At 43.3% G+C, this 19,613-nt stretch overlaps 1 protein-coding gene across 5 annotated transcripts in view; it reads right to left on the reverse strand.

Annotated features, from left to right (window-relative positions):
- ATAD1 (ATPase family AAA domain containing 1) overlaps positions 1 to 19,613 on the reverse strand; it is a 143,438-nt gene that overhangs the window by 61,171 nt on the left and 62,654 nt on the right. For all 5 annotated transcript variants that reach the window (XM_029609808.1, XM_029609810.1, XM_029609811.1 and 2 more), the window contains exons 4-5: positions 17,322 to 17,442; positions 325 to 525 (exon numbers count right to left, since the gene is read on the reverse strand). In XM_029609808.1, coding sequence (XP_029465668.1) covers positions 325 to 525; positions 17,322 to 17,442 — 322 coding nt within the window. The remainder of the gene's footprint in view (positions 1 to 324; positions 526 to 17,321; positions 17,443 to 19,613) is intronic.

The raw sequence follows: 19,613 nt of genomic DNA on the forward strand, positions 1-19,613 counted from the left end.
AAGTAAATTAAACAAACCAAAATAAAAACATGAAATTAAAAACAAAATAATAATAATAAAAAAACCAAAAACAAATATTTTTTCCATTAACATGCCTACAAACATCCCTGTTCTAAAACATTTACATTTCTCTGCTACCACTCTGGACAATGATACAGAAAACATTTTTTGTAGAAGACCCAACTCTCTAGTCATCTTAGTCACAAGTATACAGCATACTGCCTGCCAACAGACATTTTCTCCTATGTATCATCATGAGCATCATGCTTAATGCAGACCATCTATATGCATGCAAAACAAATCCCCAAACTCATCATACGTTACCTATTTCATCAATAAAGATGACAGAAGGTTGCAGTTTTATAGCAAGGGAGAAAACCGCAGCAGCCAGTTTCTGAGACTCTCCATACCATTTATCGGTCAGCGTGGAAGGCTGAAGGTTAATAAATCGACAACCTGCTTCCTTTGCAGTAGCCTTGGCAATCAGAGTTTTACCGCAGCCTGGAGGCCCATAGAGGAGAACTCCTGGGGAAAAAGAAACATTCAGTTACAGTGACTGGACAGCCATTTTTTAATTAAAGTCTACTGTGGAAGGAATTGTTCAAAAAAAGATGGTTATTACTTCACTAAAAATAATTTTCTTAAAATAAGAATATGGGTCAAATCTAGTTTGTTTTTATAATTAAAAAAATATATATATCTATCCAAGGGAGCTGGAGACAACATGCTGCCATGAGGCTTACACAAGCTGGAAGTCTTGTCTTGATTATTTTTTTTTCCCCTGTGAGGTTTTGAGCAGAGATGAAAAAGTTTAAAGGACAAGGTTAAGACCTACCTCAGTGACCCTGACACCTGTTCTTGACCCTGTCGACTCCTTTGTGGCTGCTCACAGCTGGTGGCTTAAAGGATGAGGGGAGGGTGCCGGTGATGTTTTCGGAAGCCTCCCTCAGCCCGACGGAACACTGGATGATGTTCTGGCCACACTGGGTTTGCTGATTCAGTTTCCCTGACAGAATGGTCAGAGATTAGCACCCCTCCCTGCTCCTGCCCAAAAGTCAGCAGGAACCACAGTGAGGCTGGGCATACAGGAGACAGACCCGCAGGCCATTAAGGAGCAGAGAACAATGCTGGAGACTCAGTAGATGTCCCTCTGGGGAGCAGAAGGGGAATTTAGTACATCAAAAGGAGCAGCGGATACTTATGTGGTAAGTTCTACTGCTCTGGATATGCCTTTGAAAACAGCGACTTTTGCTGGACTACATGCAGGAGGAGAAAGACTAGCCACTTGCCTGTCAAAGACATCTCCAACTTGGAACTTAGGAAATTGAATACTCGGCTTGAGGTAGCTTTATCTAGTTGCTTCACTCAGCTTTGTAAAATTTCTAGTGAAACTATCTCCAAGACTTCAGCATAAAATAGCAGCATTAAGGGTTGTCACTCTTCTGTGTGTGTTTGTAATAGCAAAATGGAAACAATGGAATCCTGGAAGGCTGAATTCAAAGAATTGTGATCTACATAAAAAGTTGTATCGTTTAGAGATTACACTGCGGTACAGAAACCTATACATTTTAAACCTTCTCCAGAATAAGTTAATATCGCTCCAAGAGATGCTAAGAAGTAACTTCTTAGACATTTTGAATATGGATCCAGTTTACCTACTGCCCATATTTAAAGCTGATTACAACCATGGGGCCCTTGAGTCAATTAGACCCAGTGGATGGAGCAATGGAGGTTGTTTCCCCAGATAGCTTAAATCTAAAGATACAGTTGTGCTCACATGTTTACATACCCCTGGCAGAATTTGTAAGATGTGTACAGTTTTAAGAAAACATGAGTGATCAGACAAAACACATTTGTTACTTTTAATGTGTTTCAAATTAAACTATTATGCATCGCAGAATAGCAAAATCATTAAACAAACCATAGCAATAAAGGAAATAATAAAATGGTCCTGTTCAAAACTTTGCATACCCTTGAATATTTGGGCTAATAAAATACACTCAAGTTGACGCGGCAATGAACCTGCTATCCACACCTGTGCCTTGTTTGTAATTAGTGTCAATGAGTTTCTTAGCTCCTGAGAATCCCTGGTGCATTTCATCCAGGGCTGCAGAGACTTTGGTGGTTACTGAAGCATGGGGAAAGCAAAAGACTGTCAAAGGATCTGCAAGCAAAAGTAGTTCAACTTTATAAATTAGGAAAAGGATATATAAAAAAAAAAAAAGATCCAAAGATTTGAAAATGCCAATCATTATTGTTCAAACTCTGATCAAGAAGTGAAAAATTATGGGTTCTGTTAATACCAAGCCAAGGTCAAGTAGACCAAGAAAGATTTCAGACACAACTGCCAGGAAAATATCAGAATGGAAAGAAAAACATACAAGCAACTTCTACTGAAAAACAGGCTTCTCTGAAACAAAATGGTGTGGGTGTTTCAGCATGCACAATAAGGAGATACTTGAACAAAAATGGGCTGCATGGTAGAGTTGCCAGAAAAGCCATTGCTGCAAACAATGTCACAAAACAGCCCACTTACAATACATCAAACAGCACCTAGAGAAGCCTCAAAACTTCCGGAACAAAATAATTTGGAGGGATGAGACCAAAATTGAACGTTATGGTCACAACCATAAACACTATGAAGAGAAGCAAACCATCCCTACCGTGAGGCATGGAGGTGCATCTTTGCTGTTTTGGGAGCGTGAGAGCTACAGCGGCAAAGGGAATTTAGTCAAAATTGATGGCAGGATGAATGCAGCATCCTATCAGAAAATATTGGAGGAGAGTTTGCATTCATCAGCCAGGAAGCTGCAAATGGGGCACACTTGGACTTTCCAACATGACAATGATCTGACACAAAGTCAAACTGACCCTTCAGTGGCTGCAGCAGAAGAAAGTGAAGGTTCTGGAGTGGCCATCAAAGTCTTCTGATCTCATTATTCTGCCACTTTGGGAAGAACTCAAACATGCAGTTCATGCTAGACAAACAAAGAATTTACAGTATCTGGAGACTCTTTGCCAAGAGAAATGGGTAGTTTTATCATATGAGAAAATGAAAGACCTCATTTCCAACTATCACAAAAGACTGCAAGCCGTCATTGATGCAAAAGGGGGCAATACACGATATTAAGAACTAAGGGTACGCAAACTTTTGAACAGGACCATTTTATTATTTCCTTTGTTGCTATGATTTGTTTAGTGACTCTGCTAGTCTGGGATGACAAGCATTGGACTTGTAGTAGTATCCCTGTTTTATGTAAAATGTTATTGGTGCAGACCCTTTTCTGCAGCTTTGTAACACACTTTGATCTTATCTGCTATAAGAGCATATAATAAACAATTAATTTACTGAAGTCGGGGTACTATTTTACCCACTTGGGTCTTGGGGAAGGGTGAATCACAAATGTGAACAAATAAATAAAATAAAAGTACACGACAGCTTTTAATGCATGCACTTTGCACAAATTTTAAAAGAAATTCCCTGCATTGTTTCGGTTGGAAAACTAGTGTACAGTATGTGTGCTAAAAGCGCCCCATGTCCTTTATAACCACATGGTCTCGTTAATCTGAGTAGTATATACTCGACTCTAGGTGGTAAAAGTATTCTTGCTAGTCCTCAGAAGGAGTAAACTCCACTTAATACTGAGTGTTTCTGTCCATCCTCACACATGCGGCTGTCTGTCCATCTGTAATGATGAACAGTGCAGCAGACTAAGCAGCATGCAAGGCACAAAACATATATGAAATTTCTGTGCACTGCAAAAAGGAGTACATCTTAAAACCTTTCTATGGGAATGTTGTGGATCTTATTGCTTGTTATGTGCACATACACACACAGATAACACCCCAGGAATTTATGGACCTGCATAATTTTGCAGAGAATTCATGACGGCATTCATAATCACACTAACTTGCATAATTCCCTAGAGTGGCAGTGATATCAGCCCTCATGGGAAGGAAAGAAGAGGGGGCAAGGCTTTAGTGGCTCGAGGTACTGTGTGCAAGTCTCTTGATAGAGTGGAGGAAGACAAGCAGAAGGGGGCAGGGCCCTGCTGGTGAAGCACACAGAGCGGTGCTAGGGCCTGACGTTAGGAGCAAGGCAGAAGGAGAAAAGCACTGCCTCAGTCAGACGCTGAATATCTGCAGAAGCCTGCATGTGTGGGCTTCAATGCCACCATTTCTGTTGCACGCTCTTAGTTTCAGGGAACAGGAGGAACTGTCGCCTCCACTGCTACTTCCTGAATGAGCTGTAAGGCCAGCACTAATACTGCACTGCCCCTCCCCTGGACAGGATTTTTAATGAACTTTCTGACTATTTCAGCCAGAGGATGAGCAGCTGCATAATTTTGTGTTTTTTCTTCTGTGCACAGCTCCCCAGGGTGTAAGACAGACAGCCAGACAAGAAAGCAAGACAAAGGAAAGAATGATTCTGATTAGAATTCCTGCCTGCTCTCCAAGTATTTGCCTGAGATTTTGGCGATTACAATTCAAATTTGCAAAACAAATGAGCTAGAAAAATCACAGTTAACATAATTTCCTCAAATACAGCAGCCATGCAGATCTCAGGCATGTCTGGCTGTTAGTAAGTGAATAAATTAAAGTAGCAGCTTCCAATTTAAGAGATGAACTTGTGCTGTTCCCTGCTTACACTGTTCTGCTCATGTTTGAAGAGAAGCAGGCCTCCTAGTGGCGGTATAAAGGAACTGCAATCTTTGGGCTGCTAAAATCTCATACAGAACCTACAGTGGGAAAGGGAGTGCAACCATTTGTATTTTTTTTTTTTTTTAATATCTTAAGGGTATGCCTTTCAAGGTGAAATTACTTCTTACCTGATAATTTCCTTTCCTCTAGGCCAGGCCACACAACCGGTTATGCACGCCAACCACAAATGAAGACATATCAACAAAATGCTGATCTCCACTTCGTATACTGACAACTGGACAAACAAATTAACTATAACAATTAATGTTCTCATCTTTATATATGTATTAATCCTTTTTTTTCTCTTCTAGCAGAGCAAGAAGACCTTGATCAAGAAATGGAGTGATAGTGGGAAAGAAAAGGACCTGGTAAATTTATGCCTATCTGAACCAGACATCACATTCCCACACCTGAAAAGCTCACAAACATAAGGGAGTATAGGCAGCATAGGGCAGGAGCATGAACTGGCCTGCCTGTCTTAGAGGAAAGGAAATTATCAGTTAAGTAATTTCACCTCTCTGTTCATCCAGGCAGGCCAGGCCATACAACTGGGATGTAGCAAAGCTCTACTTCCTCTTAGGGTAGGAAGCTGCCACAGCTCCCTTCAATACTGCCAGCACAAAGGATGTGTCGTCCTTAACTCGAACATCCAGACAATAATGCCTGGAAAAGTATGTAAGGTAGACCATGTCGCTACTTTATATATCTTCCATGGAGATACTAACTGCAATTCTGCCCAAGATGCAGCCTGTGCTCTTGCAGAATGAGCCCTAAGCTGTTTTGCTTAAAGCATAATAGAAGCCACATAGGCAGTTGTTATCACTTCCTTAATCAAATGCACCACTGTGGCATGAGAGGCTGCCTCCTCCTTCTTCTTCACACTCCCATGAAGGACAAAAAAATGATCCAATCTACAAAAAGCATTAGTAACCTTAAGATAACACAAAAGATGCTGTCTCAGGTCTAAAGGACACAGCTGCTTAAATTCCTGTTCATCTATTCGCTTATCCAAAGAAAGCAATGAAATTGATTGATTCAAGTGAAACTCTGAAACCACCTTCGATAAGGAAGGAAGGAACCATTTGGAGTTGAACCCTGTCCTGAGTAATCGTTAAGGATTCCCTACAAGAAAGCATCTGTAATTCTGAGATCTGACACACCGAACATATCGTGACTAGGGACATCATCTTTAATGTCAGCAAACAAAAGGAAACCTGCTTAAGGGAAGGAAGGGTGGCCCTGACAAAAAGATCAGAACTAAATTCAGACTCCACAGAGGTACCAGAATCTGCAGTGGCGGCCAAATACGGTTATCATCCCTCAAGACCTGGGAAACATCAAGGTACGAGGAGATGGTTCGACCTTGAATGTGCCTTCTATAACAAGTCAGAGCCACTACCTGCACTTTCATAGTGTTAAGGGCCAATCCCTTACTCAAATCTTCATGTAGAAACTCCAGAATCATAGAGACTGACACCTGAGCAGTCAGACACTTCCGTTCAGAGCACAATCCTCAAATATCCTTCGGACTCAGATGTAAGCCAAGAATGTACAAAACTTACAAGCTTTTAACAATGTGCTCACCAAAGCAGAGGAGTAACCTTGCTTCAGCCTCTTAAGGGCCAAACCATAAGATAAAACTGATCCTTATTTTCATGAAGAACAAAGCAAATCCCGTGCTTTGGCAAAAGCAAAGGATTGTCAACCAACGAATGCCAAAATTCCGCATACAAAGGTCTTCAAGGCCAGTCTGGAGCCACCAGAAGAAACAATCCTGGGTGATCTGCTATTTTCTGAAGAACCTTGCCAACCACAGGCCAAGGAGGCAAGACATACAGAACCACATACTTTGGCCAAAGTTGCACTAAGGCATCGATATCGGCTGCCTGAGGATCCCTCCTTCTTTGACCTTAAAACCAAAGTACCTTTGCATTCACACCACTTGCCATCAAATCCAATAATAGTTAACCCCATCAGGAAATGATCAGCTGAAAAACCTCACTTGTCAGCTCTCATTATTCCAGGTCCAGGGAATGAGATAATCTGCTTGGACACAGTTGATATCTGCTATATGAGACACTGATAGTGCCTGAATATTTCAATCCACCCACAGCGGAAGAATACTCATGTCCAGAGAAACCTGTTGACTGTAGGTTCCCCCCTTGTGATTTCTGTATATGCCATTGCATTGTCAGACATCACTCGCAGTGCTTTTCCGATTAGCTGGTCCACAAAACTCAGAAGCACCAAATTGAATCACTCAAGCCTCCAGGCAATTGATAGACCAGCTTGCCTCTTCGGGAGATCACTGAACATGAGCCCCCAGTTTCTGATAGTGAACTCCCCAGCTCTGAGACTTGCATCTGTGGTCACCACTATCCATGCTAGTGCCGCTAAGACCATCCCCTTGGTCACACATCCTCTCTGAAACCACCAGAGTAAGCTCTGTTTCACCACCTCTGGAAGAGCAAGCCTCACCATGTAGTCATGGAACTGAAGACGCTATTGAGAGAGCAAGGACCTTTGAAGAGGGTGCATGTTCACTTTGATCCACAGAACAAATTCCAGAGTTAATGGGACAATGCTATAACGGGGTACAAATTATATCGCAATGACAGAGAGGAGCACCCGGGAGGCGGTGTGGCGCTTTATATCTGGGATGGCATAGAGCCCAACAGGATAAACATCCTGCATGAGACTAAATGCACAATTGAATATTTATGGGTAGAAATCCCTTGTGTGTCGGGGAAGACTACAGTAATAGGAGTATACTACCGTCCACCTGGTCAAGATGGTGAGACTGACAGTGAAATGCTAAGAGAAATTAGGGAACCTAACCAAATTGGTAGTGCGGTAAAAATGGGAGACTTCAATTACCTAATCAAAAAAGGGAGAGTCAGTGGTATACCACACAAATATAATCAGCAAAAAAATTAGTGGAAACCAAAATAACTTTGAATTATAGCCTAAAAGGTGTCAGCAAGCCTGTCGTTGTGACACTTAAAAAGTGACCAACCGGTCTATACATTCACCTACCTTCCAAAGTCCTTTTTAATGAAATAGATATTTTTTAAATTTAAAAAATATCTATTTAAAAATTTAAATTTAAATATCTATTTAAAAATTTAAATTTAAAAAATATCTATTTCATTAAAAAGGACTTTGGAAGGTGAGTGATGTATAGACCGGTTGGTCACTTTTTAAGTGTCACAACGACAGGCTTGCTGACACCTTTTAGGCTATAATACAAAGTTATTTTGGTTTCCACTAATTTTTTTGCTGAGACTTCAATTACCCCAATATTGACTGGGTAAATGTATCATCGGGACACACTATAGAGATAAAGTTCCTGGATGGAATAAATGATAGCTTTATGGAGCAATTGGTTCAGCAACAGACGAGAGAGGGAGAAATTTTAGATCTAATTCTCAGTGTACACAAGATTTGGTGAGAGAGGTAACGATGATGGGGCCGCTTGGCAATAGTGATCATAATATGATCAAATTTGAATTAACGACTGGAAGGGGGACAGTAAGCAAATCCACGGCTCTTGTGCTAAACTTTCAAAAGGGAAACTTTGATAAAATGAAAAAAATATTTAGAAAAAAACTGAAAGGAGCAGCTACAAAAGTAAAAAGTGTGCAAGAGGCATGGTCATTATTAAAAAATACCATCCTAGAAGCACAATCCAGATGTATTCCACACATTAAGAAAGGTGGAAAGCAGGCAAAACAATTACCGGCATGGTTAAAAGGGGAGATGAAAGAAGCTATTTTAGCCAAAAGATCTTCATTCAAAAATTGGAAGAAGGATCCAACAGAGGAAAATAGGAAAATGCATAAACGTTGGCAAGTTAAATGTAAGAAATTGATAAGACAAGCTAAGAGAGAATTTGAAAAGAAGTTGGCCATAGAGGCAAAAACTCACAGTAAAAACTTTAAAAAATATATACCAAGCAGAAAGCCTGTGAGGGAGTCAGTTGGACCGTTAGATGATCGAGGGGTTAAAGGGGCACTTAGAGAAGATAAGGCCATCGCAGAAAGATTAAATGATTTCTTTGCTTCGGTGTTTACTGAAAAGGATGTTGGGGAGGTACCCGTACTGGAGAAGGTTTTCATGGGTAATGATTCAGATGGACTGAACCAAATCACGGTGAACCTAGAAGATGTGGTAGACCTGATTGATAAACTGAAGAGTAGTAAATCACCTGGACCGGATGGTATATACCCCAGAGTTCTGAAGGAACTAAAAAATGAAACATCAGACCTATTAGTAATAATTTTTGTAACCTATCATTAAAATCATCCATTGTACCTGAAGACTGGAGGATAGCTAATGTAACCCCCATATTTAAAAAGGGCTCCAGGGGAGATCCGGGAAATTACAGACTGGTTAGCCTGACTTCAGTGCCAGGAAAAATAGTGGAAAGTGTTCTAAACATCAAAATCACAGAACATATAGAAAGACATGGTTTAATGGAACAAAGTCAGCATGGCTTTACCCATGACAAGTCTTGCCTCACAAATCTGCTTCACTTTTTTGAAGGAGTTAACAAACATGTGGATAAAGGTGAACCGATAGATGTAGTGTACTTGGATTTTCAGAAGGCATTTGAGAAAGTTCCTCATAAGCAGCTTCTAGGAAAAGTAAAAAGTCATGGGATAGGTGGTGATGTCCTTTCGTGGATTACAAACTGGCTAAAAGACAGGAAACAGAGAGTAGGATTAAATGGACAATTTTCTCAGTGGAAGGGAGTGGGCAGTGGAGTGCCTCAGGGATCTGTACTGGGAACCTTACTTTTCAATATATTTATAAATGATCTGGAAAGAAATACGAGGAGTGAGGTAATCAAATTTGCAGATGATACAAAATTGTTCAGAGTAATTAAATCACAAGCAGATTGTGATAAATTGCAGGAAGACCTTGTGAGGCTGGAAAATTGGGCATCTAAATGGCAGATGAAATTTAATGTGGACAAGTGCAAGGTGATGATTATAGGGAAAAATAACCCATGCTATAGTTACACAATGTTAGGTTCCATATTAGGTGCTACTACCCAAGAAAGAGTTCTAGGCGTCATAGTGGATAACACATTGAAATCATCGGTTCAGTGTGCTGCGGCAGTCAAAAAAGCAAACAGAATGTTGGGAATTATTAGAAAGGGAATGGTGAATAAAAAGGAAAATGTCATAATGCCTCTGTATCGCTCCATGGTGAGACTGCACCTTGAATATTGTGTACAATTCTGGTCGCCGCATCTCAAAAAAGATATAATTGCGATGGAGAAGGTACAGAGAAGGGCTACCAAAATGATAAAGGGAATGGAACAACTCCCCTATGAGGAAAGACTAAAGAGTTTAGGACTTTTCAGCTTGGAGAAGAGATGGCTGAGAGGGGATATGATAGAGGTGTTTAAAATCATGAGAGGTCTAGAACGGGTAGATGTGAATGGTTTTTTTACTCTTTTGGATAATAGAAAGACTAGATGGCACTCCATGAAGTTAGCATGTGGCACATTTAAAACTAATTGGAGAAAGTTCTTTTTCACTCAACGCACAATTAAACTCTGGAATTTGTTGCCAGAGGATGTGGTTAGTGCAGTTAGTATAGCTGTGTTTAAAAAAGGATTGGATAAGTTCTTGGACGAGAAGTCCATTACCTGCTATTAATTAAGTTGACTTAGATAATAACCACTACTATTACTAGCAATGGTAACATGGAATAGACTTAGTTTTTGGGTACCTGACAGGTTATTGTGGCCTGTATTGGCCACTGTTGGAAACAGGATGCTGGGCTAGATGGACCCTTGGTCTGACCCAGTATGGCATGTTCTTATGTTCTTAGTTACCATCATGGATCCAAGAGTCTGCAAATAAGATCATACTAATGGGCAGCTTAATGCCTGCAAGACTCATACTTACATAAGAACATTTAAAACTAATCGGAGAAAATTATTTTTCACTCATCGTACAATTAAGCTCTGGAATTTGTTGCCAGAGGATGGGGTTAGTGAGGTTAGTGTAGCTGGGTTCAAAAAAGGTTTGGATAAGTTCTTGGAGGAGAAGTCCATTAACTGCTATTAATCAAGTTTACTTAGGGAATAGCCACTGCTAATAATTGCATCAGTAGCATGGGATCTTCTTGGTGTTTGGGTAATTGCCAGGTTCTTGTGGCCTGGTTTGGCCTTTGTTGGAAACAGGATGCTGGGCTTGCTGGACCCTTGGTCTGACCCAGCATGGCAATTTTTATGTTCTTACACATCTGAAATGGAACGTGCAAACTCCAGGGCATAATTGTATCTGACCAAATCAAGAACTCACTGATCCAAAGTAATTTGAGTCCACCTCTCGTAAAACTGAGAAAAATGACTGCTTATCTCCAGAACCTGAGGCTGGACTGCCAAAACATCATTGCGAAGAACTAGAGTTTCCGATCCTGGTGCTCTTGTCCTTCCCAGGCATCTTTGACCAAAAAGACTGAAACCAATTAAGAGAGACCACTGATTCCCTGATCGAAATTGAGTCATGAAATCAACTCCTGAAGGAGGAGGAGGAGGAGTGCAAGGAAGCCTTTCCATCTTCCAGTAGCTGAGAAATGTTTGAATCCTCCAGAGATTCAATCTTCGAAGATGGACCTTTAGAGGCAGCTTCATCAAATTAGACTTTGAAACGGTATCAGTTGATCAGCTGCGCACCCACAGATGCTGAGCCGCCACCACAGAAGACACCCCCCGAGCCATGGTATGCATTAAACCGTGTCCACCAAAGAGCTTGCCCATGGTTCCAGGGAAGGCCCATCTTCTCCTGGTTCCTCTTGTGCTTCCTAGGACAAATGTAAGCCTGCAAGTGCTACAATACAGTAGAAAGCATAGATCTGCAGATTCATGACCATAGCTTCAAAGGTCTGCTTCAGCTATGCTACTATTTTCCAATCCTGAGAGTTGGTGAGGGTAGCTCTGTCTTCCACCACAATGGTGGTTATTTTAGTGACAGAACACACTAGCACATCCACTCTTGAGAAAAGAAACTGTTCTTTCGTCTATGGATCCAGGAGGTACATGCCCACCAAGGATCTTCCCCCTTTAAAATTAGCCTCAGTGGCAGCCCATTCCAAATCAATCAGTTCTTGCACTGCCTCATGCAGAGGGAAAAACAGGATGTCTTCCGCAGTCTAACCATTATAAGACCCCCTTTAGTAGGCTTAGATGAATCCATCTCCTCCTCCTCTATTCGCAATGTGCGCAGCAATGGGGAAATCAAAGCAGATAACATCTCTATGGAATCGTCTCAGGAACGACCTGTGGGTTTCCCTCCTTGGGAGGAATCTCTCCCTCTTCTAAATCCCCCTCTCCAGCACCCGTGAGAAAGGCTAGCAGAGTTGCTTACCTGTAAACAGGTGTTCTCTGAGGACAGCAGGGTGTCAATCCTCACATACACATGGGTGACATCATTGGATGGAGCCTGTTACAGAAAACGTATGTCAAAGTATCTAGAACTTTGACTGATCCTCATTGAGCATGCATCATACCATGTGTCCACTTGGGGTCCCCTTCAGTCTTATAATATAGAATTCAGGAATAAAATAAGGAGAAGAAACCCACATAGTTGAAACCTAACTCTTTGGGGTGGTAGGCAGGTTTTGTGAGGACAGACATCCTGCTGACCTCAGAGAACACCTGTCATAGGTAAGCTACTCTGCTTTCTCCAAGGACAAACAGAATGGCAGTCCTCATACATGGGTGAATCCCTAGCTACAGGCTGCCCCCAACATAAAAGGGGGATCAACAAAACTTCACAATAAGTGCCAACTGGCACAAACACTAGTTTTGTTGGTGGGGGGGGGGGGGGGGGGCAGCCTGAACAAAAACAATGGCCCCTAGGGTTCTACACCTCAAAACAAGTTCCAAAGGACAAATTGGCCAAACCTGCTGTCATGTCAGCCATTCCTATCCAAACAATAATGTGATGTGAACGTGTGGAGAGAACTCCACATTGCAGCTCTGCTGATCTCTGTGGAAACTGCTTGCAAGTGGGCTACCTGACGCTGCCATAGCTCTGACAGAGTAAGCCTTGACATGGTTTCCAAGATCCAATCCCGCCTGGGCATAACAGAAGGGGATACAGTCTGCTAGCTAATTAGAAATTGTCTGTTTGGCAACGGCGATGCCCAACTTATTCCTATCAAAAGAAAGTTGGGTGGGCTGTTTATGGGCTTCTGTCCATTCCAGATAGAAGGCCAAGGCTCTCTTTTTCAGTCCAAACTGTGCAGGGCTCGTTTGTTTGGGTGAAAATGGGGCCTAGGGAAAAATGTTGGCAGGATGATGGACTGGTTAAGATGGAAGTCCAACACCACCTTAGGCAGGAATTTGGGGTGTGCGTAAGACCACTCTGTCATGAAAAGAAAAAAAAAAGTGTAAGGTGGATAAGTCACTAAGGCCTGGAGTTCACTGATCCTGCATGCTAAAGTGACCGCCACCAAAAATATGACCTTCCAGGTCAGGCACTTCAGATTCCATGGAGCTTTCATCAGCTGAGCTAACACCATGTTAAGGTCCCAAGGAATAGTGGGAGGCCTTAAGGGATGCTTCAACTGAGCAGGCCACGCATGAAATGTACAACTATAGGCTGTACAGAGATGGCCGTACCATTTACACCACAGTGGTACGCACCAATGCACTTAAATGAACTCTAACAGAGTTGGTCTTCAAGCCAGTCTCTGATAAGGGTAGAAGGTAATCAAGCAGGTTTTTTGAGGAGCAGAAAAATGGATCTAGGGCAGTCTGCTCACACTACACAGAAAACCTCCTCCATAGTGGAAGACTGTCTGGAAGCTACCAGAACCTGATGTTATGGTTTTGAGGTGTTTGACTGGATTCTTGGGTACTGTGGAGATGGCCACGCCCACGGGGAAGAGCCCCATGAGGGACCACAGTACTAGGCTAGACTCGAGACACGCAAACACAGATTTCTCTTTTATTATACAGCTGAGATATACCTCCAGAGGTGGCAGCAGTGAGGTGATCCAGAGGTAGCAGTCCTGGGGCCTTCGGCAGAGGAGACCCGTCTCACAGAGATAGTATAGGGAAACCCAGATGCAGGTTCCCAGTGCAGCAGAGCTGTAGATGAGACAGACTGACAATGTTAGATTACTCACTAAGTTGGTAGCTGTATAGGTGGAGATGCCAGCAGGCAGAAGTAGTTGTATACAGGCACCGAGCCAGGGAGAGCAGGCCCTCGAGGAGCGAGTACCTGATCCCAGATAGGCACCTGAAAGAAAGCAAAGGGCCCCCGAGGAGCGGGTTCCCAAGTTAGAGAAATACCCCGAAGGGCAGAGAGAGCTTCTTTCGGCAGCACAGAAGTGGTAGAGTAGCTTAGACCGGAGGTGATCCAATCCCAAGTTCTTGCTAACTCAGAGAGGAGTAGCAGGAAGAAGTTTAAATACCCCTCAGAGGATGATGTCATCTGGGAGGCTGGGCCAGGGTTCCCGCTCTGGGCCCTTTAAATCTCCCTTGTGTGGCATGCGTGCTATCAGGCACCAGAGGCCAGAGCCTGAAGTTGGCGGTGTTCCTGCATGCCCAAGCAGGCAGCAAAAGCGATGTGGTGCGCTGCAGGCGGCTTTGGCGGTCCGCAGCGGGTCGGAACGGCAGCGACCGGGGAAGTAAGCATGGTCGGACGTGGCTCCTGCAACATCCAGGATGCAAGCAACAGGTCCTGAAGGTTGGGATGTTGCAACCTGCCTCAATCCTGTGTGGTGAGATCTGTGCAAGTCCCCAGTCTGATCAGTTTCCGAATGGACATCTCCCCAAGGAGTGGAAACGAATCCGGTCTCGGCCAATGAGGGGCTATGAGGATCATAGTCCCTTTGTCCTTGCAAAGCTTCAAGAGAGTCCTTGCTACCAGTGGAGCTGGAGGATACACATACAAGAGACCCTTGCCCCAATGTAAGGCGAGGACAACTGAGGCTGTTTTGCCCCATCCCCATCGTTACTGATTGGGGATGCAGCCCTGGGTGCTTGGCCTTTACCCAGCGGTGCTGGCACCGATGGAATTGGATGTGGGGTTGCAGGCCCCAGTGCCTTTGCTGGTCTAGAGGGAGCTTCCTCCTCCAAGCAACCAGCAATGATGACCGGTTCGGTAGGAGGTGGCAGTGGTGCCTCACAGGGCAGATGCCATCCCAGGAACAGACACCATCCCAGAACAGACACATGCTGATGAGTGCATGCAGCGATTCCAGCAGCAGCTTGAGGAGTGACGGTGCCATGCATCGCCTTCTCTAAGGCCAGCTGCACATGACTTTCTAGTTCCTCTTCAAACATCGCTGATGCTAACACTGGCTGGGATGAAGGAGGTGTAACCAGATTTTCTTCAGAACTGAGAGGAGGATTGGTGGCTGGCATCAGGACCAATGGAGTCTGTGGTGCACCCCCGGCCTCGATGGAGGATTGCCTCTACTCGCTACGGGATCTTCACAGCAGAAGCTGGTGCATCCCCATGCATCAATGGGACAAATGCTGATGCTTCTTTGGCTTCCTCCAATGTTCAGCACGGTCCTTCACCATTGTGAGACCGATGACAAGGAACCCAACATCTTCAACTTGGAGGAGCCTGATCATGGCTGGATTGCAGTGTCCTTTTCAGCCGAAGACCTCAATGCAACTGACGATGTCAATAGCTCGGTGTCCATTGGTGTGGTTCTGAGGTCCCTTGATGCCAATGCATTGGTCTTCTCTGGCCCGAAGAGGAGCTCCATCTTGTCGTGCTCAATCTTACATACATTTGGAGACATCCTGGCGCATATGCATGGAGGTCCATGATAGAGATGGTCTTCGTGTACTGGCGGCATTGCTTAAATCCCAAAGTGGACATGTCGTCATGAAATAAAACAGTTACAAGATCAAAACTGATGGCTGGCAGGCACAGAACCCACTTCTGTCCTCGGAGTATTGACTATGAAAATAAACGACAAAAAAAAAAATCTACCTAGGACACTAATGGGAGAATCAGAGGGACCCTGCATCAACCGCATGATGCAATTAATTTCAAAAACATTTTCCCAAAACAGGCAAAAGTAGACCAAAAAGCTAGAAAAAGTCAGACTCTGACCCAATCACAAAGCGACAGGATGCATGGTATAATGCATGCTGAGCTTTCTCAATGAGGCTCAATCAAAGTTCTAGAAACTTTAACACATGTTTTCTGTGCAGGGCTCCATCCAATGATGTCACCCATATCTGAGGACTGCCATCCTGCTTGTCCTCTGAGAACTTTATGCATCTAGGGAATCCTCAGAATCTCCTGGATTACCCTCATCTTTAAGTCTCTCTCAATTCTCTCTAAAATGCTTTTTCTCCTGAGAAGGAGAACCAGGGAGGGCAGACCGCTTCTTGTCCCAAGAGGAGAGAGTCCCGGAGCAACAAGTGCTATGGAGCCCGAACATGGAGCTTCCTGCCGCACAGAGAAATTATGCAAACCTTTAAAACATTTCACTCGAGAGAGCAGATAAATCCATACAAGGCACCAATGGCGCTGGCATACCTACAGTGGTAGTCAATTCCACGGATCCGGAGAGGCAGCAAAAACTGTAGAAGGATCAAGATCCTGATGTTGCATCTATTTTACTACAGAAACCTCTGCCGGCTACCTTCCTCTGTGGAGCGGGGAGACCTTCAACATCCCTGATACTGGCAACTAAAACACCCCTGCAACCATGAATTCCTTCACAGAAACCTCCCCTGGGGTCATGGAGCAAGCAAGGCATAATTTAAAATGGTTTCCTGGCTGTACTGATTTCAGTTGGCAGACAGCACACATTGCGGGTCTTTTCCTGTGCTGGCTGCCTGGCATCACCTTGTTTCCAATGGCCTCCTGTTGCATGCAGTCACATGGCCTCCTCAACCCACAGCTCTGCCAGCACTCCAAGCAAAATTGCTTCCTGCACCAGCCCTGAAGACACTGTGAAGAGCTGTGCATTTCCTCTCCTCCTTGGCTGCAGCTGTGAGGCCAGCCCCCTTCCTCCCCCTACCACAAAGCCTGAAGGGTCCTGGCCTCTGAACACCTCTACCACTGCTTCACTCGGGGAGGGGGAGAAAGAGAGAGAGCGCAAGAGAGCAAGATAGGAAAGAAGAGAGATCTCCAGAACAAATAGGAAGGGAAAGCTAGGTAGAGAGACACAAGACCAAAACTGCCTTATCTTCCTGAAAGCGCATCCAATTCTCATGAGAGACAGAGGACACCTGCCTTCACTTCTGGGATCCCTCTGCACCGAATCTGCAGCTGCTGGGTCTAGTTCAACTGAAGGAGGAAGACTCAACTATCACTTCAGAAGCACCCAGGCCCAATCCTGACAGTCCTACATCAAGAGCATGTTATACATGTCCACTATCTGCTGGAGACAGAGAATACTGGCAGGCTGATGTCAGTGCAAGAGTACATGAAGACGACATCAGCGAGTTTGTTGATCTCTGTCTCCATCTACTGGTTGACATGCATAATCCAATTGTGTGGACTGGCCTGCCCGGATGAAGAGGAAATGTAAATTTATTAACTACAAAACAATTACTACTAGGTCAACCCCTGTATGTATCAGCAACTCAAGTTTAATTGCAATACTTCTCGCCTTACCTTTGGGAGGCTGTAATAGTCTGGAGTTCTCAAACAAACGTTTCTTCCTAATAGGCAGAATTACTGTGTCTTTCAGATCAGTAATAATTTCATCTAAACCAGCAATATCACTCCATGTCACCTACAGCACAAAATCCATATAAGCAAAATTGGTTAGAGAATATAGCCCACAAATTATGTTCACATAATTCAGTTAATACTTAAAAACAAGGAGATCTACATTGAGCAAGTCAGCAGGTGGGAAAGTTACATAGATATGTATTGCATGGAGATAAATTTGACAGGTATTTGTCCAACCAGACTTACCCATTTAACTCTAGGCAGCGCTGAATATCAGCACTGCAAAGAAAGTGAAACCGCACCCAGAAATACCTCAGCACATGCTTTTTTTTTTACCTGGATAAATTCTGTGTGGGCAATAAGATGTCCAGACCAAAAAAAAAAAAATCTTTAGCTGAGAAGTGAGTGAAAATATTCAAAATCTCAGGTTTTGTCCAGCTAACTCCAAAACTTAGCTGGACGAACCCTCAGAATGTTAAAGAAATTTTAATGATTTCAAATCACACAAAATGAAGGGAGATCAGTATCCAGTTTGCCCATTCCTGTTGTAACACCAGAGAACCTATCCCATCTCCAGCTTTATCCTCACATCCTAGCAGCTAAGGATATTCCAGGCTTTTTTGAGTTTCCACTGGGTTGGGGTGGGGGGTTGTACCATTTTGTGTGAAAAAAATATTTCCTCAGTTTGCTCCTGCTACCCTCTTTTGAGCCTCTATTAGAACCCCTTGTTCCAGAACATCCTTCTCTATTGAAAAACTGTTAGCTTCTTGTATCCATTTCCATCATATCCCCACACCTTCTTCTAGAGTACACACAGTATATTTAGATCCTTAAGTCTCATTTCATATGGCTTATGCAGTAGATCTTACACCTTCTGGAAGCCTCTTTCTGGACTCTCTCTGCACAACCTATATCCTTTTCGAGATTTAATCCCCAGAATTAGACAATATTATAGACAAGAATGACAAGAGGCAGGTGACACCTTATAGACTAACAAATTTATTAAGGCATGACATGAGCTTTAGAGGACACCGTCCACTTCGTCAGATGCAATATTATAGATAAAGTCTCACCAATGACCTATATTTCATTTTCTATAAAATATTATATTCCGCATCTTTCATAAAATCTGTCCAGAGCGGGTTCCAGAAAACACATCATGAAACACATAAAACACAAATCCACAACCAACTAAAACATTAAGGGGTAGATTGTAAAAGATACGCGCTCACGTCCATGTGTATGCGGTTCCTGGCGCGTGCACATGGACGAGCCGATTTTACAACATGCGCGCAATATGTTATAAAATCCATTGGTTGCACGCACATGTGTGCCAGATTTTATAATCTGTGCGGGCGGTGCGCACAAGGGGTGGTGAATTTTTGCAAATTACGTCCGGCGACACAAATCGATCGATCCCCAGTTCCCTCCCAGTCTGCTCCAATTAAGGAGCGGACTGGGAGGGAACCTCCCTAACCCCCTGCCTAACCCTTCGTTCCCACCCCCTAAAAAAAACTGAGGAAAGGTAGGTTAGGTTATTTTATTATTTACTATTCCTCAGGAGCAGAAGTAATTTACACATGCGGGCTGACCTCCGTCCCGCCCAGACCACATCCCCTGGCCCACCCCTTTTTCAAAACCTGGCACTTGTGCACGTAAGTACCGATTTTTACACGCACCGCACATTTAAAATTTGCCCATAAGAACATGCTTGTTGAAAATAAAGTACCTTAACCCTTTTCCTTAATAATGTAGTGTCCCTCTCAGCTCTCACTTCCAGCAGGGTAATGCATTCCACAGCTTTGGCTCCATGTAATAAAATGCCCTTGCAGTCTATAGTTTATATAAGGGGGGTGACGCTGATAAATTTGGTCCCGAGGATCTCGAGCTATGACTTTGTCATACCAGTGCAAATTAGCAGCAAGTATACAATAGGCAGCAGAATATATCAATGTATTATGGTAATGACTCGAGTCATTATTACCTTTTTCTACAGGAAATACCTCATGATATACACACTAGCAGTATTCTAGCTCATCAAGGCCTTATTTCTGATTTTTATTTAATTTTTGAGTAAATACTCAGTGGGCATCGCCTTCACACCAACAAAATCATAAAATGAAAATTAAAAAAAATACGACAACAAAAAAAAAAAAAATCCCAAAGAGAAAGCAAGAGAGCTGCAAAACAGGCAAATCACTACCTGAGCAATCTAGCTTCTACTATGCTTTA

The sequence above is a fragment of the Rhinatrema bivittatum genome, chromosome 7 (assembly GCF_901001135.1).
Source record: "Rhinatrema bivittatum chromosome 7, aRhiBiv1.1, whole genome shotgun sequence".
Lineage (NCBI taxonomy): Eukaryota > Metazoa > Chordata > Amphibia > Gymnophiona > Rhinatrematidae > Rhinatrema > Rhinatrema bivittatum.